At 42.1% G+C, this 19,944-nt stretch overlaps 3 protein-coding genes across 6 annotated transcripts; 1 reads left to right on the forward strand and 2 right to left on the reverse strand.

Moving 5' to 3' along the window:
- Nucleotides 1-5,832: 5,832 nt before the first annotated feature.
- On the reverse strand, nt 5,833-9,349 carry LOC143372717 (uncharacterized). 2 transcript variants are annotated; one of them, XM_076819230.1, is made up of 2 exons: nt 9,211-9,349; nt 5,833-8,018 (listed from the first exon to the last, which is right to left on the reverse strand). In XM_076819230.1, exons 1-2 carry the CDS (start codon nt 9,211-9,213, stop codon nt 6,849-6,851), a joined length of 1,173 nt encoding a protein of 390 aa, XP_076675345.1. In that variant the 5' UTR covers nt 9,214-9,349; the 3' UTR covers nt 5,833-6,848. The 2 variants fall into 2 exon arrangements, with proteins under 2 accessions (XP_076675345.1, XP_076675346.1); XM_076819231.1 differs by lacking the exon at nt 9,211-9,349 and adding an exon at nt 8,428-8,893.
- Nucleotides 9,350-9,497: 148 nt separating this feature from the next.
- Nucleotides 9,498-19,702, forward strand: LOC143372720 (zinc finger protein 346). 2 transcript variants are annotated; one of them, XM_076819238.1, is made up of 6 exons: nt 9,498-9,635; nt 9,924-10,120; nt 10,268-10,406; nt 10,490-10,519; nt 11,531-11,670; nt 18,727-19,702. In XM_076819238.1, the coding sequence occupies exons 2-6, from the start codon at nt 9,932-9,934 to the stop codon at nt 18,760-18,762; spliced, it is 534 nt and encodes a 177-aa protein (XP_076675353.1). In that variant the 5' UTR covers nt 9,498-9,635; nt 9,924-9,931; the 3' UTR covers nt 18,763-19,702. The 2 variants fall into 2 exon arrangements, with proteins under 2 accessions (XP_076675353.1, XP_076675352.1); XM_076819237.1 differs by lacking the exon at nt 18,727-19,702 and adding an exon at nt 11,750-12,573.
- On the reverse strand, nt 11,515-16,380 carry LOC143372710 (dynein regulatory complex protein 1). 2 transcript variants are annotated; one of them, XR_013086337.1, is made up of 12 exons: nt 15,866-16,380; nt 15,597-15,705; nt 15,139-15,489; nt 14,511-14,908; nt 14,224-14,440; nt 14,041-14,167; nt 13,750-13,964; nt 13,544-13,689; nt 13,262-13,476; nt 12,718-13,109; nt 11,773-12,651; nt 11,515-11,697 (listed from the first exon to the last, which is right to left on the reverse strand). XR_013086337.1 is itself a non-coding variant. In XM_076819218.1 (11 exons), the coding sequence occupies exons 1-11, from the start codon at nt 15,997-15,999 to the stop codon at nt 12,589-12,591; spliced, it is 2,367 nt and encodes a 788-aa protein (XP_076675333.1). In that variant the 5' UTR covers nt 16,000-16,380; the 3' UTR covers nt 11,515-12,588. The 2 variants fall into 2 exon arrangements, 1 of the variants encoding a protein (XP_076675333.1); XM_076819218.1 differs by having other exon boundaries at nt 11,515-12,651.
- Nucleotides 19,703-19,944: the final 242 nt, after the last annotated feature.

A 19,944-nucleotide genomic window follows, 5' to 3' on the forward strand; every position in this document is an offset into this window, starting at 1 on the left:
CCGGACGATAGTTGCCCGTTCTGTTCTACAAAGTCTTGGTCTATCGCGAATGCGATTTCTAAAAAACAATTTCGAACTGCGTGGTGGGAAACGGCATTTACCTACTGTGGCTCAAGAAATGACTTCGTATCGAAATTCCATCGCTGAACTTGAACCTCTGCCCCTTACTCACTTAACGTCCTCTGTCGATCAAGATATTGCAATAACGATTTCCTACATCGCGATTTTATTGCTACGTTTTCCTCTATTTCACCGATTAACTTCGTCAAATAACGTAGCGTTCTGCGTATAAAACCCCCCCTTTTCGCGTACATACTCTTATACAAATTTAACATGCCCCAAAAGTTAATCGGAACTATCGACGTTGCCTAGCTGGTAGATCTCGGTCTGATCGTTCTCTTATTTTTTTGCTTTTTCTTTCCTTTTTTTTAGCCTGATACTATTTCCCGTCAAAGTTAGCCGGGGAATTCTCGACTCCGAAGCAACGGGATCGAAAGTTTGCGCTTCAAAGTCGGTGTTTCTGTGATCGTTACCTTGCTTTCGTCTGGCGGCTTGGTCGAGTCGCGTATAAAAGCTCGCGCACGTGAAACGGTGTACTTTGTTCGCGTTCTCCATTATTCCGAATTGCATCGTTTCTAAATGCTAACATCCTGCCGCTGTTCCGCAGTCAACGTCTATTCTACGATCGCCGTAACGAAGGCGCTAAGGAAGAAGCTTGAAATTCACCTCGCGACGAAACGAAGACAGAAGCGCCATTAATTAATTTCGCTTAACGCGTGGGTGAGAATCGAAAGACCGAACGAGAGGAGCTGATCCACGATGCACGTCGAGACTCCGAATGGAAAAACGTAATACTGACACGGGCGAGCACGAGATAATGATAAACGATGATTATTGTGATAACATAGATACATTTGAAGTCGTCAAACGAAAACGTAAACCTAATCGCGTACAAAGGAAAATAAATCTATTCAACAAAACGTATACATATATATATATACTATGTAAGTGTATATATAGATAGGCTATGTAGGTATATACAGACGTATAAATTATAATCACTTTTCCAAACGGTTACGTGAAATAAAACACAGCGATCGGATTGCACGGAATTTTGCTATTCTCGAAGCCACTTGTCGCCAAACAGAAGAGGCAGCGAAATCGTAAACGAAGCGATGGGTAAGCGGGGTTTCCAGCGATTCCCTTATCCTTCCTTCCCCTCTCTTGGCTCAGTAACCAGCGCGTGCTTCCTTCTACGACTGTGCCCAATTTACGAATTCACTATTTCTCTACCATCGGCGATAAAATATTCATCCTCGCGCGGCCGCGCGATTTTTCTCCCTCGAGCAACGACTGCTACCTAACCCTCGCGTACAAACGGCCCCACATCTCGCAGCAGTAGCAGCGCGTCCCCACTCGCACGAGTGGCAACGACGTTGCATCGTAATAGGGTAAACGCACCAATAAATGAACACTTAAGGCTAATGAATGAACACTATTATAAAATAATGTTTGCAGCGCGATTGACTCCACGTGCTGCAAAAATTGTTCGGATCTGAAGCAAGAAATTACAAGAAGTCTCTAATTAATTAGTTGCTTCTTTTAATAACTTATTTTACTCATTTTAATAAAAAATGTCCATTCACTGGTACGTGTTCATTTACTGGTGCATCCACCCTATTCGAATGGCCCCCCTGCTTCCCGTTTCCATTCGCTCCTCGATCGACGTCGATGATCGTTAACGATTAGAAGACGATCAAGAGGGACCGGGAGGAAGAAAAAGCACGAGCCGAAAGCGTTCGGGTACACAATCAGATGTGTAAAGTAATCGCTAGAGTAATACTTTGCATTGAGATTACGGTGATTCCCTCCGATAGGTAGAGAGTAATAAAAAGAGAAGGAGGAAGAGATCGGCGACGCTAAAGGAAGAAATCTACGAATTACCTTGGATATGAGAAAAGTCACCGATGATTCCTGTTACCCTACTGCCCGAGACCTTCAGATACAAATTGCGAAGGAGACAAACTCTCGAAGAAGCTGGGTACAATGCTACTAAAGTGATTCTTTACCATTTTTATTGGTTGCCCAGATTTTGTGGTACAAGGGGGCGTTTGCAACTGATAAGCAAATGAAGAAAATACAGAAACAAATTTTGTAACTGACTCTTGGTTTTTGAGAAAAACGACAACCTGTTTAGCGACCAAGAAGGAATTGGGAAATTATCGCCAAATATAGAGATAGATGTAGAGTGAGAGGTATCGATCAGACCTTGAGGTTCAACCCCCGTCTTTTGCCAGCAAGGAGACAAGAATATCACGACGTCCGATATGTTTTAAATTCCAGAAAGCCTTCCCTATTGCTCGCGTCGATGCTTTTCGCGATCCTCTCGATTAGGCGTCGCACTCTATAAACTATACATATTCGTCTCTTTTGATTCCCTTTACAAGCGTCAACTACCGTCGTATATACAAGCTTAGCCGATTTACGCGAGGAACGCACCCTCGAGACGAAACACTCCCCTCTCTCTCTCTCTCTCAATTAGCTAAACACGAAACGAAACAACGCTTCTTTTCTCCTTCGCGACGCGTCCTAACGGTATAGACAAAAGCGAGCAAAAGAAAAAGAAAATTATCGATCACTCCGCGAAAGAAATGATTATTGCGTCCAATGGTGTACATCTACGTCGTACTAATAAAATATTCCGTCGAAGAAGACGTGGGCGTGACTTTTTAATTCGTTCGTTCGACCCTGGACTTCCCAAGCTCCCGTGTCTCTTTTTAATCTTGATTTACTTATTTATTAGTTTACGCCTCGCTATTCATCTTCTTCCTATTTGCTTGTTTTTCTTTTCTCTTCTTTTTGGACTTCCTTATACATATGTTGATCCGACGCGTGCTCTTTCAAAGAAAGGACCCATCCCGCTTCCCTTCCTCGTTATGAAAAATACACGGATCTTTGATACGCATGCGCGTGAATAGAAGAGGACTCGTCCGCGGGGCCACGGAATTATTGAGATCGTTTAAAATGATTCGGTACGCACGGTGTATCAGTGCTGGACAATGCTACGACGTGCCGTGCTCCATAAAAATACTGCGTGAAATTGGTTTTCGTTTACTGGATCCTTGTCGACGCGGGTAAAATCTCACTACAACTGGGGGGGGGTATGATCTCTACCGTGGAAAAATAGATCACTCGTATTCCTGCTAGCCGACCTCGAGATAAGAGTGAATCGAGATACGCAAATAATAAAAGTCATGTTTCTTAGACAATTTGACGACGAACGAATACTTTCGAGAACAGCTCTTCTCAATTTGGTACACAGCGCTCCCCTTCCAACCAGATCGTCGATTTAACAAGTACCGTTCCTCTGTTCCTCTAAATATACACTGATATATAAATAATAAAATTACCCCAGCAATTTCTTATTGCGTCCGTATCTCGCTAGGATATGCTCGATTTCTTAAACGTCGAAGCACAGCGAAAACAAGCTCGGGTACAAATATTTTCCTATGAAAAAAAAAACGGCGAACAAACCGGATAAAAAGAGAACGGTCCCGCAATAGGATCGTTCCGATCTCTGATACGTTCGGAACTCAACGGCGACGCGATAACATACGAAACAGACGCCTAAAAACAACCGCGGCACCTCTGTTCCGAGCGATAAAACAACAAGTTGACGCAACGGACAAAACGCTCGGAGCTCGGTGCACGTCCTGTCCAAAACACTCCCTGCCCGGTTCCCGTAAACGGTAAAACAGTCCGCTTGCCCAGCACCGTGTAAACACGTGTGTCGAAGAAACCAAGGGGGGAAGAGAAAGAGGGGGATAGAGAGAGAGCGATGTTAAAAAAAAAAAGAAAGAATCGGTCGGACAGAGAAAATAAGAGTAAAGAGATCGCAACGAAGGATCGACCGATCGGTTCGGAACTGCGACATTCCTTTTTGCTCTTTTTGTTCTTTTCGTTTAGATATCCCTACGAGCTACCTACGCTGTATTTACAGTCTCGTAACAAGCTACAAAATATGTATCGCTATATAATTAGGAGCTGCGCGGACATATGCACGGAGGCTTTAAATCACAGCTTTGTAGTACGATTAGTGGATTCATAGAGCCGCACAATGACTAGCCAGCATCAAGGTCGATCGCTTTTCGTGTCACCTATACAAGTATCCCGGACGAGACTATGCGAAACTGCCGTCTTTCGTTTCTCCTCCCGCAGCAGAGTGGCGGGGTGCCCCTCCTTCCTTCCGCGGGACACGCGTTCCGACGAGCCGTAACAGCAAAGAGGATAATACACAGGAATGTCCCGGCCGCATCCCGTGCTCGCGATCCGTCGCGAGTAAAATCAGTCTTGCCCAGCGACTTGGGCGTCTCGTCCAAATGAAACGCCTCGGGCGTACGCGCGCAGAGAAATTGCTCTTTCCTTTTGTTCGGCGCGAAGACTAAAAAATCGATCGTCGAAACGGACCCACCGATGCACGAAGGAAGTTCGAGGCACGCTAGCGCCGAATGTCTGTCTTTTCCACTTTTTTTTCTTGCGCTCCTCGAATATCCCCGACTTTGTTTCCTCGTTTTCGAACGACCCCCAAAAGTCCTGTACGTGTACCTCAAAATCTGGATTCCTGCTCTCGTCATTTCGTCGCCGATGTATCGGACACCGTGCTGAACCACGCAGGCAGAGAATCCGCGCGGCAAACGAAAACTGCTACGCCGCGTACGAACTCGCGCGGCTGTCATGGTTCCCCCCTCCCCCCCCCCTCTCCCCCCTCCCCGCCCCCACCCTCCCGCTTGTGTCTAAGCTTTTCGCGGCGTTAGTAGATAAAAGATTATTAATAATAATAACCGTGTGATAATTGTAACAAAGTCAGAACATTAATGATAAACGCTAAGGCTAATCTCTAACAGTAGTCGAGAAAAAAGAAGAGAAAATCAACAGCCCTGCTATTACACTCCTAGTACCTACTTAGAACTAACGATCCTCTGCACATCCGCTCGTTTTTTTTTTATAATACATCCATATGTATATGTATATACAATATGTATTCTCTCTCTCTCTCTCTCTCTCTCTCTCTCTCTCTCTCTCTCGCTCCCTCTCTCTCTCTCTCTCTCTCTCGCTCCCTCTCTCTCTCTCTCTCCCTCTGTGTTCGTGTGTGTGTACGATACACTTCCGATATGTGAAAAGTAAGTACACCCATGGAACTGATTCAAAGCTGTACAAGTAGTCCTACGCGTGATAAAAGGATACCAACACCGAAGCGCTTCCTGTGTTCGGGACGCTTACGCAAGCGAGGCGCGGGAAACATTAGTACGAAGAGTAAGGGAGGAACCGAAATAGATAGGGGGTGACGGGGAGGAGAGGTAGAAGAAACGAAAGTCGGGGGAAAAGAGCAAACTAAAGGATAGAAGCTGAAGAGGAGCAGTGACGAGTTTGTCACGGGTCCCACCAATGTATGCGCTATGCATGCCGCTAAAACGAAGTAACGTTCGCGAGTTTCTAGTAATAATAATAATAATAATAATAATAATAACAGTAGTAGTAATAGTAGTAGTAGTAGTAGTAGTAATAGTAATAGTAGTGGTAGTAGTGGTAGTAGTAATAGCGAGTGTAATATATAGTTGGGGAAAATATCGGTGGTGGTGGTGGTTGGTGGTGGTAGTGAGAGTATTAGTAAGAGTAGTTGCTAGTAGTTGATAGTAATAGTAGTAGCAGCATTAGTAATAGTAATATTCCTGTTTTTGTCTCTGTTTGTTAGTTTGTAAAAGTAATAGTAGGGTGTCTACCAAACACCTTCGGTAGAGACCAATGTCCGTTAAATTCTGATAGCTACATCGCTCCGTGACATTGCTTGTATTTTTTTTTTCTCTTTTCTTTTCTATCATTTTTCCACGTTTTGATATCATCAAAATAGTAAACCAATAGTGTTAAACGTTGTAGATAATAATTACTATCTATATCACAGATCCAAGTGACTAAACTCCTTTAAAAATATAATATAAATATGTTATGCGTAATGGTTCTCGCGCATAATATATATACACACACATAGATATATATATATATATATGTATATGTACTCGCAGATGGTGATTGAAAAACAGGTAAATCAAAGAAGTGCGGAAACTTGGAAAACTCGTGTAGAAACGTGACGCACCTTTAGTTTATGCTAGCATCGAATATACCACGACGAGGAGGATCCAGCGATCGAGGGGTAACGTCGATCGTCCCTCGAGCACGCCCTTTCGAGCGGTGCCATTCAATGGACCGAGAGGTGTGTATCGGTGAATACGTGCAGAATCAGTGACCAATTTACAATTGATCCTCCACCCCCTTCCCGTTCTAAAAACTCGAAATAAGATCGGTGCGTAAAAATTCTTTAGCATTATCAATCCGCGATTGGGCACAAGCATCCGTCGTGATCCAGGAAGCGGATGCTTTTTTAGGCACTTTGTTTAACCAGCGCTCCGCCCGTGGTAGAAATCGCTGCTGGCATAAACTGGCATTCAATTGTTGCGTTGGATGTATTCGGGGTACGAGATCGGCGAGCTCGTGTTCGAATACTGAGCGTACAGATACAATGCAGGGTGAAGCCCTGGCGGAGGAATGCCGGGATGCAGTTGATGATGCGACTCTGATGAATCTACGGGGGATGACAATTGCGGGTAGAGTTGGGAGTTGAGGCTATCCAGCGAGCTGGACGAGCCCGTCGTTTGGTAGACACTCTGCGGTGTGGTGTGCTCGTGAGACACAGGTGAATTGAGTGTGAATGGCGAGGACGCCGAGGTGGGACATACTACTTGCTGCGGTGACTGGTGTTGCGGTAGGGACTCAGACACGCTGGCGTCTAAACACTAGTTGGTGGTCTGCGGATGTAACAGCGGTAGAGGAAGTTGAAGATTGTTCTGTTTGGCTAAACTTGCGATCTCAGCTGCGATGCCTCCTTTAGATCCCGCCAGGCCATCCAGCGAAGAAGGTCCCTCGCTGTAGCGTAGATCGCACACCGGGCTCTCGAAGCCTGCGCCTGATGTACCCCCGCCGGTGCTCTGCGGTGTCGGTGGATTGTGATTCGTATTGCTTTGATTCATATCACGGTGTACTCGATTCTGATGCCGTATGAGATAACTGTCGCGTACGAACGTACGCCCGCAAATGTTGCACTCGTAGGTGGTACTTGCGGTGTGGGTACGGATGTGAATTGCAAATTGACTCTTGGACGTGAATGTGAGAGAACATCTGTCGCACACCAGAGGCTTCTCCGCGACGTGGCTCCAACGATGCGCAGTCACGTAGCTTTTCACTGCAAAACGTTTCTGACAGATATCGCAGGCGTACGGCCTTTCCCCTGTGTGTACCCGCTTGTGAGTATTAAGGCTACTCTTCTGGGTAAACCTCTTCAAACAGAGCTCGCACTGGAAAGGTCGCTCTCCCGTGTGAGTCCTCATGTGCACCTCCAAGTATGGCTTACGACAAAAACTTGCCTCGCACACCGTACAGTGATATGGTTTGTTGCCAGAGTGAAGTTTCATATGTACATAGTACGACGAAGCGGAGGATAGCACCTTCCCGCATACCTTACAAGGCTGCGGCCTTGACCGTGAACCCTCTTTAACAGTCTGTTGGCCCGTCGACTGACGAGTCGGAGCTTCTTGCTGCACGCTTTGACTCTGCTGCTGTTGACCCTGCTGGCTCTGCTGCTGCGTCTGCTGCTGGCTCTGTTGCTGGTTTAACTGTAACGTTGTCTGCTGCTGAGCTTGCAAATGACCCTCCTGCTGGGAAAGGTCCTCGCGGTCGTCGGACAAATTCACCATAGAATTCGAACCATCCGAACGGCTCGAGGCCACCGAGTAAAAGCCCATCGGCTCGCTTTTGATCTGCTGTTCGAACATGGATGTCATTATATCAGTCTCTTGCTGCTGAACCAGCTGTTGCGGTTGCAGCTCCTGCTGCTGCGCTGCTTCTTGATGTGGGAGCAGAGTCAGGTTGCGCTTGACAAGCTGCTCATATCCTGCGTACCAATCCACCTGCGTGACAGGGAACCTCTATAAATCTCCATTCACCACACTGGCGCAGCCACGAGAATCCCAAACGACATGGTTACGCCCGCAGTCCCGACAACATGCATGCCCGACTCATACGTACGCGTGTCAGGTTAGACCAAACGCTTTGACATTTATTTTTGACAAGTGACAGAAGGTAGCTGGACGATCAGCTGATTGCATAACTTTTACGCGACCGTTCGAAGACGGCGCGATGCCGTCGTCAACAGAACGTAGACCCAGCAGCGAGCGACACGGGCAGCTCTATTTTTAAAGAACGCGACGAGAGAAACGGCCGAATATTTTCACTGCTAAACCGGATTCCTTGTAAACGCATCGCAAGTGGGGGTCGGTTTTGCAGGTAGCCGAGGTGGACGGCATTCGTTCTACGAACCTTTGCTAAATGTAGTGGTCTGGACTAGGGTCGAAAAACGTCACGCCTCATCGAGCGCACGCCTCTCGTTCTCGAGCGGCTTCACGGACAATCGCGAAACATTTGTACGGCCAAATTGTTTTTCTCCGACACAAAATATAAGATGGCTGCTACTATATTTCGCGACCGTCACCTATATGCACCGATACAAACACACGCGCCTAAGTACCGACCGACGATATTCGCCAACTTTTCTAATTGGCTGCCCTTCTTAAGCCGCGAATATTACACTCTACTACGGACCGACATATCGCACTTCGAAAACCGCTGATTGGATCAATCCCTCGCAAAGCTTCATTCACCTGTTTGATTTTATGCATATTTAATGGACAAACTTCCGCGAACGCGGAACACCTATTTCCTTCTAATATAGATTATATACGAGCTAATACGAATAACTCCCGTTCCCTCGCAAACCGACAGGCCGACTGGGCCAGTGAATGTTCATTAAAGCATCGCGCACGAACACGAAACTCCGATTAATTTTCATTGTAACCTTTCTATCGTCTAAATGACAAAGTCGTATGCGTCTCGTATACATTTTAGGGGTGTTATTAAAAAGAATATGTTGTTTACGTAACATCGATATCAGAGTATATATATATGTATATATATACATGCAACACGATTTAAATGTGAGAAGGTAAATATCTAGTAAAGTGGATATTTAAAAATGGAATTTTTATAGAAGGCATGCGACTGTTTCAAGACGTTTGAATGCTATTAATTATTGATTCACAGTACCATTTATATATTCCGTTCTCTCAGTTTCACCGTTGCCTCATCAGTTGAAACTCGTAAAGTGCCCGCTGTAAGTCGCACGATTTTTTATGGTAATTTAAAATCTCCTCGAAATTAATTGTGCGCAGTATTTCGGTCCCCATTGTAATTACTGAGCGGACCCTGTGTGACGACACGCTAGGAACTCTCGGAGCCTATCAAATGTAATATCGAACTGTAACGCTTCGAAATAATGTTCCTAAAAAAAAAGCAGGCGGCCAACTCGAGAACTTGTGTATCTGACATACCGAGGAGATAAGCTGGGCTTCATTTACAAATACTACTGCCCGCTAAGTAACTTTCGAGATTCATTGAAAAATTAAATACTTTTACTACGCGAGCTGAACATTGTTGAGTCTCATCCCAGCCGCATTCGATATCGCAAATAGGTATATTCAGAACGATATTTCGATATCGTTCGAAATAATTTATAATACTCTGTACTTCGAGGATATTAAACAATTATGTCTAATTGAAATCACCATAGTATATATACATACAAATACACCCGCGTATATAGAAATAACTCGAAATAAATCACTACTATTAATATTACAATGTGATACGTTAATGGAGCTTCTCATTATCATTATAAAATGGAAACCCAATGAAACATGCATATGTATCGTGTTCGTTAGTGTATGTGCTCCAAATTAATTTCTGTGTGAAACTTTCAGGTCAAACAATGGCTGTATCGTCAGAAACAGTGATAAATTCCAGTCTAAATGATCCTGTAACCAAAGCGGTAGTGGATAATATAATGGGTAATTTACCCACAAAGAAGCCCCTTGTTCGCTGCGATGATTGCGATCTTTCATTCACAAGTCAAACGGTATTAGACACACACTTACAAGGTGCCCGTCACGCGAAACAGGTTTGTATAAATACAACAGTGTACGAAGACAGAGGGTAACTGAATATGGAAATGAAAAACTGAATATTGGACGATACGCGTATAGCGAAAGAGATGTTTATGAATCTTTATAGACGAAAAATACAGGGATGTGTACCCGTTTTACAGATAAGGTCGAAGAACATAATGGCATCTCTGGAAGAAACAAAAGTACCATTCACAAAGGACGAGGAAACGAACGGACTGAAATGCAATGTGTGTAATGTGTGTCTAAACTCTATACAACAGCTTCAAACACATTTAAACGGTATTTTACAGACTTGTTGGAAATGTACTTATTTATGTTCCCATGTACGATAATATATTAAAGGAATATCCTCTTTCCTGTAGGAAGCCGGCATAAAAAGAAAGCAATGAGAGGTAATAAATCCTATATGGTACGGAAATCACTAGCATATGGGTTTAGATGTAGTCGCACTATGTGTATGGAGAAAATTATAGAGAAAAATGTTGCTGTGCTAGTTTACTGCCTAATCTTATTTACATTTGCATGCCTAACGCTATTGCTTACGTTTGCTTTTCATCTGTTTCTATGAACAAACGCAAAACTAACTGTTTGCCGCTTGGATAGCTTTAATTTAGCAAATGCTGCTGAGATGTTGAGTGATATTTTCATACTTGTTGTAATTTACGCACCATTATTTACTGTTTATTATTTATTATGTACTATTTATTATTTATTTATTATTTATTTCTGTCAGACTGAAATTGTATATTTATTATTCATTCATCTGCGAACATATTAGAAGGGGGAACTCGACCGCGAGTTTAGTTATATATCATGTTTAATAAAGTTCGTACTGTTCGTAAAATAATTCGATCCCGTTTCCGTCTTATTGCACCTGTTTCGTAAATATATAAATTACACGCACTTCTCTTTCTCCTTCCTCTTCACTTATTAATCGATCGATACTGTAACTTCCCGTTTGCGAATGAGTAATTGTAAGTAACATATAATTTAGTACCTTAAACAATTAAAGTCAATTAACATTTTTCGCAACTATATTCTTATCCTTACGCAATACGAACATTACACGCAAATTTACTATTTTATCTCAATTAAGCGCGGTAAAGCACATTTTTACACACTGAATACATAGGAAACAACATATTTTTATTTGTTTATTTAACGTGGTTGAATCACGTGCGTATATATATATATGTATATATTGTATTATATATACATATGTGCGCAGTCCACATACACCTGTAAAATGTTTATATTTTAACGATGTTTTTTGTTGAAACTGTTTACATTAATGGTTGCTTTTTCCATAGCATGAATGTAGTGTTCAAGCTGATTTATTATCACATATGACCGCCTCAGTGGTCGTGATACATAGATAGTGTTGATCGCACATTGATGCTTAGGTGGGTGGGGTGTCAAAGAAGTTGGCGGTTCAATGACGTCAACTACTCCAAATGTCCAGGAGAACTCTGGATCTAAAGGTGTATCACTGTCATGCACCATGTGCAACAAAATCTTCAATTCCCCGGCGCAATATAACGTGGTATGTTACACTTATTTTTAAAAAGACCTAAGTAAACGTATGGTGATTATTTAATTATATAATTCATATTATATTGCAGCATATAACATCAAAGAGACATACTAGTAAATTAAAACAAGCAAAGATTCAAAAAAAGAAAAGATTCTTTCCATATTGGAAAAAACCTAAAACTGGTGTAAATCCCAAGAACCTCGTTCAATCATTGTCGAATAGTTTTGTACCAGGAGGTTTCACAAATCAGACATAGAAAAGATAAATGGCAAAATCAATGCATCTATTTTACTATAAATATTAAATGTTCATATGCGCATATGAACTTTTTCCATTATTTTGATGTGTAGAATTCATCCAGAAAAATGTCCTACACTTTTTTAACACCACATTTATCTGTTACAATTCATACGTATACATATGGATTTTTCAGATGTGAATATTAAGTAAAGGGAAATAATTTAAAGATTGCATTACTTTCGATCAAATCGATTACACACTTAAAATCTAAGCACTAAGCTATAAGTACAACATACGCATTATGTCGTTCATAATTTCATTCATGAACTTTCACGGCATGCAATGTATTGAATTTTATATCTCCTTTGTACTATTTCTTTTGTAATAAGAATACATATTTGAAAGTATGTATTTATTTGGTTTAAACAAAAGCTGTTATCAGTATACATTTTTATTAAATATATTTCAGAGTTAATGAGGGTTAAAAAAAAGCTATATAAATTATGGGGTGTATGGTAATGAATCACGTTGTTTTCGAATTATTCGCAACGCGCGTATTGTTAGATGAAATAGTGCAAGAAGGTACTGATATATTGTATGTGTGTGTATATATATATATATGACCATTTAAAAATTAATTGAAAAATATATAATATTGTAAATAATACTTAATACCACATGACTTCTTCAATTCTGCAATACACGTTGAAGAAATTTCGTTTCTTCCTCCGTTAACTCGACAGTTTGGGACTGAAAATTAAATACACATGATGTGATTGAAGATGTTTAGTATGCCGTTTAGTAATCGTCCATTACCTCGCCCCCCGAGTAATTTTTTAATAAACGTCGCATTTCTGCATTTCGCTTTCGCAAGGATTCCGTTTCCTCGTTTAACCTGTGTCTCTCTCTTAATACCTCGTAATACTTTTTAAGACCGAGCAACAAATTATCCCACAATCTTTCTCTGTCTTCCGAAAAGATATTTCGGTACTGTTGCCAAAATTGGATTATATCCTTCTCCGTTATGTTTCGTGACACAGTCATTTTTTCTTTTAGGACTCCTTGAGCGGCAGGCGTAGAAGTCTTCTTCTGCTTAACGAATTCATATCTCTCCACGAATTCTTTTAAGGCATGTGAAACGAACTCGGCTTCAACTACCAGCAAGTGACCTTTGTCGCATACTAATTGCCGCTTCGGTTCACCATCCTCTGTAAAAATCAGTTTTAGGATAGTTCTACGTGTAACTGTTCACAGTTTCATATTACTATCTACCAGATTCTCCCACCACGTGTTCAAGAAAATTCATGCCAAGGCTGGCGAACAGTAGAAGAAAAGAGTTAAATTGATTTCTATTTCGTACCATCAGTGACTTCAATGATGCCTCCGGAAACGCAGGTTGATGCAATTTGCACCTCCTCAGGTTCTGGTTCAATTGAAGAACCTTCCGGTGTACTAGTTTCAACGACGGCATCGTCATGGAATGCTTCGCAACCGAGTGCTCCTTGCACGGCTGCAATTAACTTAACTTCTGTTACATTGAAGTCGTCGCTCCCGCAAACTTCAGGTTCACTGGTTCTACAATTGTACATTCAGTCATTACAAAGATGTGAACACTGAATTCCATAAAACAGAATAATATTACCCAGATGAAGTTTCTGCGGTTCTGCCAGACTGTCCACAAACGCTCGGCGTGCTTGCAACTTTGGTCGTGCAAGTGGGACAGTGTGCATACGGCAAAAAGAAGTTCAACAGGAATTGAAGTTCCCGTTCGGATGTAATTTTCAATGCCTGAATGTTCAATCCCATTTGTGATTAAGTTGTAAGAGTTTAATGCCGCTATTATGTTACCTCGAATATTTTGTCCAGTCGAATTAGTAGCTTATCGTCCTCGGTATAGTTAGAGAGTAGTTCTTTCAAAGTATCTTCAATAAGGTAATCACAGTTCTCGGAAATTAACTTGCAGATATGATTCAACAGTCCTCGCTCTAAATTAATATCCTCTAATGTTGTCGCTGGCTTATACGATCTGGAAATCATTTTCCTCTTTTTTGCCTCTTCTCTTTCTAAAAGATTATGCTTTTATTACAAATTCGCGGGATAATATTTTATTGCAATATGAGATTTTTAAATCAATTTTACCTCGTTTTAAGGCGCACATAGGAGCACAGTACGACGGCAGGTCTTCTTTCTTCAATAATTTCTGCTCCGGCGGTTGCCACTCTATTCTCAACAATTCTTCGTGCAGAATTCGATCCGCTGTTAGAATCTAAAATGTACACGTTAGAAGGAACCATTTTCGTGAGTAACTATCGCACACTGTACCTTATCGACTAATTCGTCGGCAGTTTTAATATTCATGTCCCAAATTTGCATGTACTTTGTGTCATTGTTGGCTGCGAGATGATTAGACTTCTCTTGCAAATTCAGTATAGCTTTGTGCGATTTTAAAATTTGATTTGTAAGCTTCTGAATCTCCAGTCTGGTGGACTCCTCTAACTCGGCGTAGGTCTTTTTTAAACTATTAATAACATCCTGAAGCCTGAAACGCGGATATTGAATTAAAATAGAATTATGTGATCATTAAAATATTAATTAATCCTGCCACCGACTTATTTATCCTTCTCTTCTGCTGATTCTTCACGATGATGTTCTCTTCGTCTCGGCGTTTTAGTATAGAATAGTTGTAATCCAGCTTCTCGATATTCATCATGCACAGGGTCTTCATATTTTGCACCTCCTGCTGGAGATGCTCTATTTCCATTTCAAAGCTGATCTTCTGCCGCCGGAATTTTTCTTGATGCTCTGTTACCGCCTTTCTCATCTCTTCTTCGTACTCCCGCATTACTTCCTTCCTCTTCTCTCTCCCTTCGAGAGTGTCGTCTTGAAGCTTTTTAAACAGCACCTCCCACCTTTCCATGGAATTTATCAGAAGTATTTTACGCTCCGATTCGATAACGTTTTCAATAATCGCCAGCTCGTGGCGGTGAGCTTTAGACATCGTTCGCACCTGCGAAAATAATCTACTGTCAGAACTTTTAAAAATACGAAATTATCTGGGATTGGTAATCCTTTAGACTTAAAGGCAGCTAATCGATACATCTGTGTGCATTATTATAGCAGAAGAATAGAATTTAGATAACTTCAAAAAAGCGATTACAGAGAGAAACCGAGGTAGTTCATTTTCGATGCGCCGTCCCGTAAATTTTGTTTAAAAAAAAAAAGAATCGAGAAACTAACTTGGTTCTCCATTCTTTCGATAAGCAAATCGATATCTTCGTTCTGCTTCTGCACCTCCTCGGCGTACTTTAGATCGGCGTTCTTCAGCTCTTCCTTCAATTCCGCGATTAAAAAATCTTTTTTCTCCAGAATTTTGAGGCACTCAGTGTTTTGAGCCTCCAATTCATCATGAATATGCAGTGGGTCTTTGGAGGCGAGTATGTCCGGCCACTTTCTCGTAATCTCGTGGTACTTCTCCATGCACTCCTTGTCTTCCTCTTCGAGTGCCTTCAATAATCTGTCTCTTGTCTCTTGCACTTCCTTTCGCCTTTGCAGCTCCCTGGCATCGTTGGCTATTCTTACGCCAGTCACCTGTGAATGCGTGAATTTATTAAAATTAAAAATTGTAAAACTCAAAAGAAGAGTACAAAAAAAATATTTTTTTTTAGTTCCAATTCGTTTGAAACAACGAAACGCACCACTTCTTCTCCTTCTAAAGATAATTTTGCCAGAACTTCTGTACTATCAAGTATCTGTTTCTCGATAGGAGGTATTTCCACGATTTCTTCATCTTCGGTCTTCGTCTGCCTGAAACCGAATATTCGTCGAGTTACACCGAAAGAGAATTAAGAATTCTAGAATTCTAGTAGCTAACAAAATTAAATTCAGAATCGCAGGGAATCAATGGATATAAAATTATAACTTGCGCTACGAAAATATTACAATTATAAGTCAATTTAATTCTTACTTGGTCAACGCGTCCAATCGTTGTTGAATACGAAGTCTGCGCGCCAACTTTCTCTCGTTTACATCAGCTGATAAAATAGATGGTCCTTCCGCTTCCTGCGTGGCTGCCGAATATCTTTGGAATACCGCTGACATGCTTTTCAATTCTGTACTTTCAATTTATGAAAATGCACTCGATCGGCGCCTCGACGAAATCGCGATTGAGATTCCGTGAAGTATTATTGGATTTAAGGCACACGTTTGTTTGGAGTTAAGATATTGTAAAAAAAAGGTTAAACACCGCTAGCTGACGAAGAACGATAATGAAAGGGTAACAATTATATGCATTCAGGTGTGCGAAATAAAACAACTTTGTTTGTTCGATACAGAATTGTTATTTCGTGTTTATCGTTGTTGGTAACTGAGGAATCATTAGTACTTGTCGCCCATAGATGACGCTGGGTATTGGTAAAGAATCCATTACTACGGCCCGTTAATTAAAAGCTGTCGCCACCAGTCGCCTTACAGAAAAGAATAATAGATTTGAAACGTAATGAAAATTAATTAAAAGCACTTTTTAGCAATTTCAGGAAAACTTGTTTAAAGTTCAAGGAAGTTGATAGTAAATATTGAATAATAATAGTCCTTCAAAGCTGTTAAAGTTGTATGAAATGTTAATAAGTTAATATTTATATTAATACTGCATAGATCACTCATTAACCGATAGTATATTAATATTTTTCTTACTAAGGGAAACAGAAATTGTTTCTTTCAACAAAGTTTGAATCCGTCGCTTTTACAAGCGTAGCGTGTACAGACCTAATTTTCGATACACACACACACAGACAGTATCATGATTCTCGACAAGTGCAAAAATTAAATATTCATAGACGTATTTCCTGGTTCCATGGGTCAGACTGCGTACAAGTGTCGGTAACCTTTGGGCAAATAAATTACATAGCGTAAATGGTCGAATGTCGGACGAAGGAGAAACGTTACAGTGTACGTAGTCAATTATCATATTAGATAATTCTTAAGATAAATTTAACGGACCAGCAATTATCAATTAAGTATGTCAATCTTGTTTTCCAACTACTAACGTATGATGTCTGTGCACATAATGTTAGCAGATTTTAAGAGAGATTAGCATCCTGTGAAATCACAGAAACAATTAATTAAATTGTTTTCAAGACGTCGTCAATTCTTTTCATCACCGTTATTCTTCTTTACCGACAGGGATACATAGAATAAATTTCTATTACAATTTCGCGTTTAATAAACAAAGTCGATAGTGAAACATTTTTCTATCGTCTCACATGCTATTAATTTCAAAGGGTATGTTAGATATTTGAAAGTTTTGTATTAAAATTAATAATGTTAATAAAATGAATCTAAGCTTTATAACAATTGGCAAGGAATGGGTTCGAATATAGATTGACTCGAGGTTCAGTTACGTTTCCAATTTCTTGAATATTCCACAATAAGTACTGCGAATGATTAATACGTAATTTATTAACAGCAAATACGGCCTAAACTTAATGGGGCGAACATCTTTCTGTATGGTCGCTGCATGTTAGGAGGTGTCTATAAATCACCGGCACAGAACACGCAATAGGCGTTTCTCGTTCGAAACGTTCTCAACAACACGAAACAGTCATGGAGCTGTAGAGCTAGCGCGGTGAAAAAAGTAATAACGAATCTTACCTAATGTACGGGACTCGATAAAGCTAGAAATTTGTTAATAATAAAGAACGATCACCATAGAATGATCGAAGGAACAGTTAAAACAGAAATGGCAATATATTTACGCAGAAACCGGGATCGGAAACCTGCTGTGCAAGCACAACTCAGAGTTGCACTCCTCATCCATTATTGTTTCGAACAACAGTCGCACTGATGCTCTTCGATCTGATTAGACAATTTATATCCCGTTCGCAAGAATACAGCAAGGGCGTGTGATAGATCCGAAATACGACCACAACACGTAACGACTCCGCTCTGTCATGAAATCGTGCAGCTCCATAGAAGCTTTCTCCTAGCCTTGATGACGTATTCTTAACCGACAAACGAACGTTCTCGGTATCGTCTCCGATAGAGTTAATTCCGTATGAGCGAACTGTCGTCACCCATGAAAAGAACATACGCCACGAAAGGATAAACGAACAGTAGGTCTTGTGAAGTCGAAGCCACTACATCGACGCCATGAGTCTACAACTTTGACGCGATTTTAGCGGAAACAAGATGGAGCGCGGCTCAGGCTCGGCTAAACATGGCCTGACGCCCCGTGTAATTCGTAAACTAATTATCCGCGTATTTCGCCTTAACATCCAGTAGTTTTGCAATATTTCGGAAATCAGTACGATATGGACGCATCTACAAAGTCGAAAGTCGTTTGAGATATCGAATAAAGTTCGATTCCCAATGATACTTGAAAATTCATTCGACTACGGATTACGGTTAATTCTTACACGTTCTAGGCGTCGTTTTTTCCTCGGTCTAAGGTATTCGTAGTGTTTATACTTGTGAGTTTGTAGCGGATTGCTTTTTATAAGAAATAGGTGGTGGAAACAGGATATTTCGAAAAGAAAAAAAGTAGCGCGTAATAATGGAATTTGCGTGCGTAGTCTGTTTTGATCGTAGACGGAATAGCATTCTAACGTGGAACGATATGAAACTAGACACCTTATTCCACGGTATACATACCGATCTACGATATTTACACACAAAGCGATCAGCCTGGCAGATGATTCGTCGGCTTTGTACACGCTATCGAGCCGACGCGTTTGTTTGATCGTTACTTCCTTGATTAGGATAGCGCGACGCGGAGTCGAGCAGTTTTATTTTGTTCGTAATAATCCGATTTTCCATCTTTATTCTTGGTAGAAAGTACCGATGCCCCGGGTAATTGGCTGCCCCTAAACCGGCCCTGGAGAGAGCAGGATGGAAAGAGAGGGAGCGGTAGAAGAAAGATGGCGGACGAGAGGCGACGGCGGCGGTGGCAGAAGGTAGGGTAGGAGGAAGAGGGCCGGGAGGTGTCGGGGAGTAGGAAGAGAAGAGAGGAGAGAAAAGAGAATGGGTGGACGGGGCACGGGGTGGTTCGTTAAGAGGGTTTGGGCAGAGGAGACGGGAAGAGCCGTGAGGAGAGGTAGCGGCGATAGAGAAAGATAGAGGCGACTGGGAAAGGTGGCGCGCGGCACGGGGGCTTGGGTTAGCTCGTTCGACCCGTTATCCCTTCTCTCCCGGAGTCCCCGAGTTCTCCCTACCTGTCCTTGCTTCGATTTGAACGAGTCCCTCCACGCTCTCTCCCCACCGGGGACGCACGAAAAGTTGCCCCCACCGCGAGGCACACTTCACCGGCTGGCGGGCGACGATCGCGATTGCAAGCCGCCACCGCCGCTTTTCGAGGTAGACTCGTTCCGCTCCCCTACGCGGTACTCCCCACCATCCGGCCAAACAGCGATGCTAGCCAGCGAGCCGTACTACGCTCCCGCCACGGTGACGTCACTCCGAGTAGTGTAGTGCAGTGAGAAGGAGCGAAGCCAGCTCCATCCGCGTTACATGGCCCGAGTGAACGAAGAAGCGAGTGCGTTTAAGATGTACATACACAAGCGTGCATCGTAGCGATCGCGTCGCCAATACATCGTATCAGATTCGTTCGATTTCAATTGCACGGTACGTGGCACAGTTCAGTTACTCGATCGCGCGAAATATAGAAGGTAGTAGAGAAGAACCCCGCGGCTCGCTTCTACCGAGATACGTATTCGACGTTCTGATATTCAGTGATGTGAAAAAAAAAAAAAAAGGAAGCAACTACGCTTTAAAGTGAGCACGGAGATACGGGATAAAGGGAAAGGAAAAAGCAGTGTCGTGCGCGGAAAGGTTACGCGTTGGAAAATTTTAACAGGAAGATATAGAGCAACGGTTCTATCGTCCGTGTAAGATCAATTGTTTTCAGTGGGGTTTCCGCGAGAGTTCCGAGAGCGTGTCGGGTCCCGGGCCTCCATTGTCGGTGTTCGACGGAGAACGGGAGGCGCCGACGATTACGGTTAGATCGACGCGAGTGTGATGATGCTCGGCAAATATACGCTGGGATGTGTCGCC

This window comes from Andrena cerasifolii, chromosome 8 (genome assembly GCF_050908995.1).
Source record: "Andrena cerasifolii isolate SP2316 chromosome 8, iyAndCera1_principal, whole genome shotgun sequence".
In the NCBI taxonomy this organism is placed as follows: domain Eukaryota; kingdom Metazoa; phylum Arthropoda; class Insecta; order Hymenoptera; family Andrenidae; genus Andrena; species Andrena cerasifolii.

Coding starts and splice junctions, on each gene's coding strand:
- LOC143372720 (XM_076819237.1), top strand. CDS start 9,932: ATGGCTGTATCGTCAGAAACAGTGATAAATTCCAGTCTAAATGATCCT. Junction 10,407..10,489: donor GCTTCAAACACATTTAAACG/GTATTTTACAGA, acceptor TCTTTCCTGTAG/GAAGCCGGCATAAAAAGAAA. Junction 11,671..11,749: donor CCCCGGCGCAATATAACGTG/GTATGTTACACT, acceptor ATTATATTGCAG/CATATAACATCAAAGAGACA.
- LOC143372710 (XM_076819218.1), bottom strand. CDS start 15,999: ATGTCAGCGGTATTCCAAAGATATTCGGCAGCCACGCAGGAAGCGGAA. Junction 13,965..14,040: donor TATGTGCGCCTTAAAACGAG/GTAAAATTGATT, acceptor ATAATCTTTTAG/AAAGAGAAGAGGCAAAAAAG. Junction 13,477..13,543: donor ACCGCAGAAACTTCATCTGG/GTAATATTATTC, acceptor GTACAATTGTAG/AACCAGTGAACCTGAAGTTT.